Genomic DNA, 10,048 nt, shown 5'->3' with positions numbered 1-10,048 from the left:
CAGCTTCTTCTGAAGTCCCATCCCTTTCCTCCCATTCCCACCCTCCACTCCTGCCACAAACACATATGAGATTTGGGAGGTAAGAAAGTTTTGTTCTTCTAGACACCAATTGCATTCTGAGTCACTGTATTTTCACAAATCTCAGTACATGAGATGATTTTATGCAGCTGGCCTTCCTAGTGGCTGGTCAAACTGACCTTCAGCACTTCAGGCTCAGTCCCAGATACAAAGACAAAGTTTTGTGGGGATAACCTGGTCACCACCAGCAATTTCATGGAGTGAACTCCTTATAATCTGTCTCTGACTACTTCACTTGCTGGATCTTTTTTTCTGTGAGTGTGAATTTTACCAGGAAGCTATTTTTGCTATTCCAGATAACTCATCTGAGGTATGTGCTATTCCCAACTTAAAGAGAAACTGATACTTTATATTATTGTGGTGCAAGATTCCCAACTGTAGAAAATACTACACATGGTCTCTGTGATCTATTTTTCACTGTTTCAAGACAAAGCATTATAGAAAGCCGCTCACCATAATTGTTTCTGAACTGCATGGACTGAGGTTTTACTTAGAAACACAGTTCTGATGCAGACCACAGAGGCAGCATCCACAGCTGGGACCTTCTTGTTCAGGATGTGCAGGTGTGTTTCTCAGCTGGGCTCCCTCCCTTAGCGGGGAGGGGACTCTGCTTAAGGAGCCCCAGTTTTTGTTCAGCTTCTGCTGTCACTTCAAACACTGTGCCAACTCCCAGAGAGCACAGAAATACTTTCCCGAATCGTCTGGTTGTAAGGCTGAAATGACAAGGCTGATGGAGTTGAGTGATTTCTGGAAGACTACAGAATAGCGGCCGCTCCTCTCTTTTGCAGTAGAAGAAGACGTTTGTCGAATAAGGAAAACCATCTCTCCACTAAGAAGGTGCTTGTACCAGAAAAGATGGTATAAGACCTGACTTGTCTCATATGAACAGTCCAGGGTGAGTTCTTCGCCCTCCTGCCTGCTTGCTGTTGACCAGACCTGAATCACTTTCTGGGCCACATTAGATCCTGTAGAGCAATCAAAAGAAATAATTAAAAGCTTAGCCTGTGACAGTGTGAACAAAATACTTTTGGAATTGGGCATTTTAAAACCCAAAGACAAACTTGACTAAATACACATTGTGCTGGCTTCTCTCCAGTCCCTCTTCCCCCTCATGTCTGTAGGAACTGCCACATGCCTGTCAATGCTTCCTGTTTATATCCTTAGTTATTCATGATGCATTCATACCAGAGAAAGCCAAGGCCACCAGCACACAGAGCAGGCTGTGAGGAGACATGTGACACACTGTCCTCTGCATGCGTCTGCTCTGCCTCAGCTCAGAGATCAGTGTCTAAGTGCCTGACACATGCACTGCCTGCATTCTTATGTAGCACCCCAAACAGGAAGTGGGGTTTTCTAAGATCATAGGCCACAAATTCTATGTAGAGAGAGAAAAGGTGGAGCTTACCACAGCCTTTTACTTACTTCCTTGTCTTCCTTGTTAGATAAAGGAGGCAGCACTTAGAAGGGAGCATGGGAAAAACCATGCTGAGGACGTAGCTGCTTTACCCACATGGGTATTATTCAGTGGGATAATGTTAGGACCCCAAGTTAAATTCATCATGAACCATGTGAGATAAGTAATGTACTTACAGGTCATTCTCAGATGTTTTCTTCTCTACATCAATTTGCTAATAAAGGTTAACAAAGAAAAAGTCCTCACAAGTCCATGCATCTCCCCCAGGAAACACCAGGATCTGGAATAGTCTTCTTCCCTTAAAGAGTGATAGGGTTTATTTAAATTCTGCAATTAACCAAGGTTGTTCTAAACTGTGTAGTAAAGCGCAGTCCATTAGAATTCCAGAAGATCCCTGTCTGCTTAAGTTATGTAACATTGTAACAGGAATAAAATAATAGTCTTTGGAGGTCTAGGAGAAACTCATTGTGTCAGTTCCCTTCTGTAGACCATGAGAACCTACTCGTGGATTACCAGTGGCCACAAGAGAATCTAGATGTCGTAGAGGGCACCAGCAGTTCCAGATATGGAAAGCAAAGGCAGAAATATTCAAGGGTTTCACAAGTTGGTCAGTATAGTTGAGTCGGTGACATTCAGGTTCAGTGAGTGTCTATCCCCACACCAAATAAAGAGGTGAACAGTAATAGAAGATAGCAAATGTTAACCATGAGCACTGGTTCACACACACACACACAAACACACACAGAGAGAGAGAGAGAGAGAGAGAGAGAGAGAGAAAGAGAGAGGCAGAGAGAGGCAGAGAGAGGCAGAGACAGACAGACAGACAGACAGACAGACAGACAGAAGACACAGGGACACAGAGCAGAGACACAGAGATAGACAGAGAGAGACACAAACAGAGATAAAGGACAATAACTAAAAACCCAATTTTTACAAACATGGATTAACTTTTAAAAGTCTAACATTAGGATACATTCAGAAGATGGTTCTTGTGTTTACATAGAGAACTCTGCATGTTACAGAGTTTCTATACCATTTCCCCCAATTATCACTTGTTGAATTCTGTTTCTTTTTAGTTTACACAATGGTCATTGATAAGCTTTCCAAGTCTCTCTCTGATTTAAGTCTATTACATGTGCATGATGCAAATAACCTGCACTTATGGCAATGTTAATGCCATGTGAGTTGGTGGTTGGATTTTTATTGTCATTTAGAATGTAGTTCATAATCTTTCACTTGCTCTCCCAATGGATGAAATAACTCAAAAGGGAATCAAAAGAGAAAATACAAACAAGGTCTCTGAAAGAGCTGCACGTCTCTCTATGAGATCAAATGACCTATAATCAAGCACATCAGGGGCTATTATCTGGTATCTGGGATATATTCCTCTGTGCATTTCACTGCTGAGAGCTGAGAGCACATGCTCTGGACTGCAGTCTCTGTATGTTGTGTCTGGCCAGTAGATCATAACCTGGGTTCTAGCCTGGAAAGGCATTTTGGAAACCTGGAAGAGAAGAGGGACTGGGCTGTGTGAGATAAGGAAGGAACCAAGACAAAGGTCTCTGTTTAAGGTTTAATTTTTACTATTCTGGCACTCTGTTATGAAGGAAGTGGGAGGGGCCCAATTCCCACCAAATAATCTTGGGGTCCAGTAGCAGGGTGATCATGTGATGGCTTCAGAACAGCAAAGCGGCAGGTTCCAGCAGTGGGCGTGGCAGAATGATTGAGCAGGAAGCTCCATCCAGGTGTAAACAGTGGAACCATTAAGGCTGGGGAGGGGAGGCTACATCTCCTCCCTGTTGTTAAGAAAAAGAAAAAGAAAAAAGAAAAGGCTGGCCTGAGGCAAAAAAATTATCTACGCTCAATAGTTCTGCCTGAATTTTTAGGGCTAAAGAAAAAAACCTGTCTCCGTGGGATTCCCTAACTTTTCTTTTGGTAAACCGTATCTGGATAAGACTGTCCTTTCTATCCTAGTAAACAACTAACAGAAAAGCCCTGAGCAGTTGGCTCTGACTTTATAATGCTAATTAGTGCTGGATAGGTAACTTCCTAGTTGAATTTTAAGTAGGGCGTTGGAACCCTGACTGAACAAATTTGAAATGCACTCTATTAAGAATAACACTGAGTTAGTATTCCTCCACATTTTGGATGACAGACCGGCTCTGTAGTACAAGGCCAGTTGGCTTTTTTAGGGTGGGAGGCAGTGAAGGGCTTGCCCTTCCAACAGTAAAGTCTCCACTGTAGTTAGCAGGAGACCATGGGAGCCACAGCAGCCTGGGGAGCTCAGGATGGCACATCTCTGCCCCTGCTCTCCTTCTCCACAGAGCAGGTGGATGCTCTCCTGCCACATAGCCACAGCCTCTGAGATGTGACTTTAGAGTACATTGGGTTTGAGTCCTGGGCTGGGCAATCAGTCTCATTCTAAATGCTGCTTTGTCTTTCCTTGTGAATTATTGACAGACAATACTTCCTAGTGAAAATAAAGCTTAAGGTTGGTAGAGAGATAGCTCAACAGGGAAAAGCACTTGCTGCTAATGATAAAGGCAGCACTCTCAGTGCCCAGGACCCATTTGACAAGCCAGTGTCCTGCAAAACCTGCAACTCCAGCTTTGAGGGATTGGACACAACCTACTGGCCTTCACATGCATGCATGTGTACCTATACACAAGTCTGTGTATACTCACACATACATACACAAACAAAAATAAAATCTGTTAAAAACAATAAAACTTAAAATTTAAGGAATCATAAAAACAAATCAGCTATTCAGGAAATTGGGATAATGGTGCACTTAATTTAGAAGTGGGAAAGTAGGTCAATAAAGAAAGAGAGGAGAGAAAATAAATGCGGAGAGCCTGCCCCAGCTGGAATTGGTTGAGTAGAACATAGCATTGGTTGCCGACCAAAAGACTGGTGCTCCCTGGCCTTGCATGACACTTAACAGTTTCTTACTGTTCTGTGCTTCATTAGGTGCTGAAGACTTAACTTTGTCTTCTTATTCTGTGATAAAAACTTAAATCTTTATTACTGTTCTGTGCTTGATTAAGCACCGAGGAATCTTAATACTTTATCTTATTATTTACTTTATAATTCTCTGTTCTTGCATAAGTGCTGGAAAACTTAACTCTAACTTTATAATTCTCTGTGTTTAAACAAATGTTAGAAAACTTAACTCTTACTTTATAAATGTATTTTATAATCCTCTGGCAATTAATATATGCTGTATAGCAGTGGAGGATTAAGTAAAAATGCCCTTTGTTCTTTTCTTGCTTACCTGGAAGCCCAGCTCCTTGGTAGCCAGGCTAGAGGGAGGTTTGGGACAATTAGATTTTAGTTGAGTCAGGAAAAGAAAGTCATATTCACAGAAAGAAGTTTTTTATATAAGCAAATGTGCATGGACATACATACACATTCATACATGCATTCATACATGACCAAACACGTCGGGCCTGATCACTTGTTTCATCAACTCCACATGTATTCATGCATACTTACATGCACACACCTATCCTTAAATGTGCATATATCTATTTAGTGGACAGAGCAAAAGCCCCATGAATAAGCTCCATAGAGCAAGTGCCAGTTGCACTTGAAAGAACTCACTCATTCTGGATGAAAAATAAGCTTCAACCTTTATTGCTTAAAGAAAGAAAAAACTTTTTTTGTTTTTTGAGTGTGAAAAAGCCCTGTCCTTGTCAGTGAGAAGAAACTTGCTGTTAAGGAAAAACACCTGTCTCATGGTAAGAAGAAACCTGTCTTCTCTCTGCTCGCTCTGTTCACGCTGCTGTGTTCTGCTGCCCAGCTTTGCTCTGCTCTGCTCTGCTCTGCTCTGCTTCTCCTCTACTTCTCCTCTGCTTCTTCTCTTGTTGCTATCATTCCCAGTTCTTGTAAATTTGCAGGATATGTGATTCCATGGTATCCTAATTCTCTTATTTTCAAAAGTTCATAAGTTCAAACATAAATTCAAATCATAAATTAAATAAGAATGAACAACAGAGATGTTTACATGTGTTTCCATTAAGACTAGTTATCTAATTAAACATCCATTATCTGTTAGTAACTCACAGGTTCATTAAGAGTTTAAAACAATAATTCTTATGTCCAAGCACGATTTTTTCAAGAGGCAAATCATGTGCCTAGTGTCTCATTATGTCAAAGGATTAGACACAGTCCTTATATAACTGTTATCTTAATCTGATCTGAGATGTTTAAGATTGTGAGTTTAGGGCCAAATAGCAAATTCATGACTCTGAGTTTATTGTTAGGGTGTTTTCAAGATTTTATTTAGAAATAGCTGAGAGTAGTTAATGGACAATAGTTTATATTAATTTACATAGATAGTTGGTTTTCAAAAAACATGAGAAATTCACAGAATGTGATGTTTGATGTCATGTATTCACTTGTTGTTAAGACAAGTCTGCTCCTGACAGATTTCCCTGTCTTGGATTCAAAGAAGAAATTAAGCATCTATGAGTTGCTCCTGTTGTGGTGAGACAGCCACTAGGCAAGACTTGCCTCATTTCATCTACAGACATAATACTGCCTAAAGAAAGAAGCTTGATTCTGCCAAGACAGAGTAGGCTAGTCCTTAATATCCTGTTTCTCTAAACTCTGTCAGATGTTCATGGGCCAGAAGGCTGAAGACTGATGCTCCAACATGTTGAATTAAGGGACTGTCCAGGTGATCAGCGGTCTCTATAAATTGGCTAAGTTTTGGAAGCTGTCTTGGGCTTCCTATATATTTTCAGTTAATATCAGTTGTTCTTGGATTTCTGATAAGGTTGAAAAACTAGATGGTCTCCTAGCCAACCCAGGTTATTACTTTGAGAGGAACAGATTTGAGAGGATGGTTTTCAGATGGCACTCATAACTTGATGGTAACCAACACATCTCTGATTGGACTTGAAAGCTCACTAAGGAAGAGGAAAATGAGAGGTCCTTTTGTTGTTCTGTGCATAGCCATAAAGACTGTAGCTGATTTTATTTGAAAAAAATTTACATTCAAAATTATATTTTGTTCATCAATAATATACAAATATGACGTCACTTCTCTAGTGAAGGTTTTGTGTTTTCATTATGTAAGTAAATTGAATTCTTTCCTCGATGATGTCATTTGTGTTGTAGACACATATGCATCCTTGTGAAGGCCTCCTGGTTTACATGGATTTCTTGAAGGTAGATGTGGATTTGAGAGGCAAAACAATAGGAAGTAGAAGAAGTCAGTGGTCATGTAAATCACCGCTTCCTTGGTCTTCAGAGGAAATTAAGATAAAAGAAAATTCTATGTGATTTCTACCCCAGAAGTCAAAGTCAAGATCTCCTGACCCTGGGTTGTAACATTCACTCATTAACAACATTATTGACAAGAGAGTAGGTAGATGGGGCCTTTATAATTCATAGCTGGTACAAACCAACCACACAGAGAACTATTTGTACAACCACTCAGAAGAGCAATTCATTTAAACTAGTTAAACACAACTAGAAGTTCAGCTGGTTTTGAGGAACAAGGAGACTGGAGAAAAGCAAGCCATGACTTTACCTTGGACTGTCACCAGCCTGAATGAGTCTAACCACTATATCCACTGTTCCTAGAAATGAAAACTCCCCCTGTATCTCTGCCAGGCTCAGCCCACAGCAGGGCTTTGCTGGAGCCTCAGCTGCAGGTTTGGGTCTGGGCTGCAGGTGCCTGGAGAGCACTGTGCACTTGCTGCACAGAAGTAGGTGGCTGAGTCTCCAGGCTGAGAGTCTGTGATGTGCAAGGAGAGCTTTTTCTCCCTTTTATTGAAGAAGATTGTGAATCGTCCATCTTCCTTTTTATCAGACACTGAACGTATGGCTATCAGGAATACAGGGCTTTCCCCAGGGAACTGCTGGTACCATGGGAAGTAGTCAAAATTACTGTTCTCATAACTGCAGTTCAGAATTGCAGTCTCTCCTTCCCAGACTGTCAGAGACTGGGGACTTTGTCTCACCTGCTGCTGGTCACGTTTCTCCTTCTGCTGGCCACTCACCCCTGTGTAGAGAAATAGCAACTGTTGTTAGGTTCCCAGGAATGTACTTCCTGCTTAGATATCATGACTTGCCTGGTGCCCCAAGTCTCTCATGCCTCCACATTAATCCCACATTCTCGGATTTCTGCTTCATAACTCACCAGCTAGGTGAAGGCCTAGGAGTAAACATGATGCTGTCAGAATCTTGTCCATTCCTCCTAGACTGAAGCTTGGGGGAACTCAGGTGGCCTTTTGTCTCCCATAGAACACTGACTCCAACTTCACAGGCACCTCAGCTCTTTGAGCAGGCTCCACCCTTCACAGACACTTTGTCTGAAGCTCTTTCTGACATACGAAGCACTTCCTGTTCTGTTCAAACTTATGCTGAAAGCAGAGTCCTGAGAATCAGAAACCTTGTCATTATAATTCTGCCATCACATATTGTTGGTAAAATTTTGTGTTGATATAGCCACCAAGTATAGCAGTGTGGATTCTCTGAAAGAAAGAGAGAGAGAGAGAGAGAGAGAGAGAGAGAGAGAGAGAAGGGGGGAGGGAGGGAGGGAGGGAGGGAGGAAGGAAGGAAGGAAGGAAGGAAGGAAGGAAGGAAGGAAGGAAGGAAGAAAACGAGGACCAATGATCCAGCTAATCTAATACCATTTAGGGGAATTGAGATCACCATATAAAAGTCAGCATATAAACACATACGTGTGTATGTATGTTTATTATAGCACTATTCACTGTTGCTAAGATGTAACCTAGTCAGACAATGAATGAGCAATACATTATATCTGAAACAACATAGTAATACTCAGCCGGAAGGAAATATGAACTTAGGCCATGTATAGAAAAATGAATGTTATTGAGGGATGTGATGTTAAAAGTAAAGTAAAGCAGATGTGTAGAGGCCTACAATACATGTGTTCTCAAGCATAAAAACAAAAAGAAAATGAAAGAAGGGGAAAAGGAAAGAAAAGATGATCTGAAAATAAAAGTTAGACAAAAGAGTAAGGAGGAGGGTCACTTGGAGGGGGAGAAGAGAGTACAGCAGAAAGGGCCAGCAAGGTGAATATGGGGAAATCACTACAAATGCATATAATAAACTGTTACTACAAACCTACTAGCCTGTACAATTAATGTATGCTAATAATTAGGATATTTATGATTAAGAAAGGATGACTTTTTCTCCATTCTAGAAGTTTACACACACACACACACACAGACACACACACACACACGTACATTAAACAACTTACAATTGAGTTATTATATATGGGGCATGAATAGGCCTACCAGACTCCACAAGCTAGTGAACAAACAGGCAGTGGCAAGAATGGGTTACTTTGTTTGGTGTTTGAGTAAATTTTCTATCTATGAGTAAGATAAATATAATGGCCAGAAGCTACTGAGAGAGGGAATTAAAATTTGTTCCATTTATATTCTAATCATCGTCCACCTCAGAAGAAAGTCAAGTCAGGAATTCAACCTGGAATAGTGGCAGGAAACAGAGGGATGAAAGCTGCTCACTGCCTTGCTCCCCTTGGCTTGCTCATCTTATTTTACTTTATACAACACAGGACTTCCTGCACAGGGGTGACAATGCCCACAGTGGGCCGAGCCTTCCCACATCAATAATTAATGAAGAAATGTCCGAAGATGTGCCTCCAAACCAGTAAGACAAATAAAATTGTTTGATTGAGGCTCCCTTTCCCTGGGTATCTCTTAGTTTGTGTCAAGTTGATAAAAATTAATCATCACAGCTTACCACTTGTCAACCAGACACCTAAAAACAGTATTATTTAACCTTAATCTTTATTTACTTGTTGATTCCTCAAGATCTCATTTTTGGAACACAACATAAAAAATTATAAAATTTAAAAATCTGTCTTTTAAAAATTTCAAAGACTTTAACATTTAAAGTCTTCTACCATTGGGTTCCTATAAAATCCAAAATAAGTTAGAAACTTCTTAATCCAAGTGGTAAGAACAAGGGCACTCTTAAACAAAGCAAAGTCCTGGTGCCTAGCCTTAGCTTCTTCCCATGTTCCCTTCAGTCCTGCAGCTTCCGCTCTGCAAAACCTGTATCATATGTGAGACTCTTACACATTGCCAAGTTGGGATTACAGATTAAAGTGAAGCCCTGACCTCCCAAACCATAGTTTCTATGTGTGGAAATTTAGGAGATAATTCCCAGAAGATTGAGTTCAGTTAATCTAATTCATTATAGCTGATTCTTTAGCCACAGCTCATCAAGGTCAATTGTTCCAATAAAACACAGGTTTCATATCCAGATTATTAATTCAAAACATCTCATCAATTGTCCTGATCACAGTTTTTTTTTCATTTATCTTAAGCTCCATAAACTAAGCCCCATTGTTTGTCCTTCATTCAATCATTCCAGAGATTAATGAAAATCTCAACCCTCATTAGAGAAACTAATTACAATAACTTATGATTAATGCTGTGTCCCACTATTGGCCCATATGCAAAGAATAAGAGTCTGTGGAATGGTCAGCCCTAATGACACATCTGTATCACATCCTCTCCTTCCAAAGTTCAGGGATCATTG

At 40.6% G+C, this 10,048-nt stretch overlaps 1 gene segment (V, D, J or C); it reads right to left on the bottom strand.

Annotated features, from left to right (window-relative positions):
• Positions 1–7,116: 7,116 nt before the first annotated feature.
• LOC147001845 (T cell receptor alpha variable 23/delta variable 6-like) lies at positions 7,117–7,695 on the bottom strand. The segment is given in 2 exon segments: positions 7,117–7,505; positions 7,644–7,695. Coding segments are annotated over 2 exon segments (441 nt in total).
• Positions 7,696–10,048: the final 2,353 nt, after the last annotated feature.

The sequence above is a fragment of the Mus caroli genome, unplaced genomic scaffold (genome assembly GCF_978045245.1).
Source record: "Mus caroli unplaced genomic scaffold, Mus_caroli_1 scaffold_12, whole genome shotgun sequence".
Lineage (NCBI taxonomy): Eukaryota > Metazoa > Chordata > Mammalia > Rodentia > Muridae > Mus > Mus caroli.
Note: the sequence above shows the minus strand (reverse complement) of the source record. Positions and strands in the feature narration are given on the sequence as shown.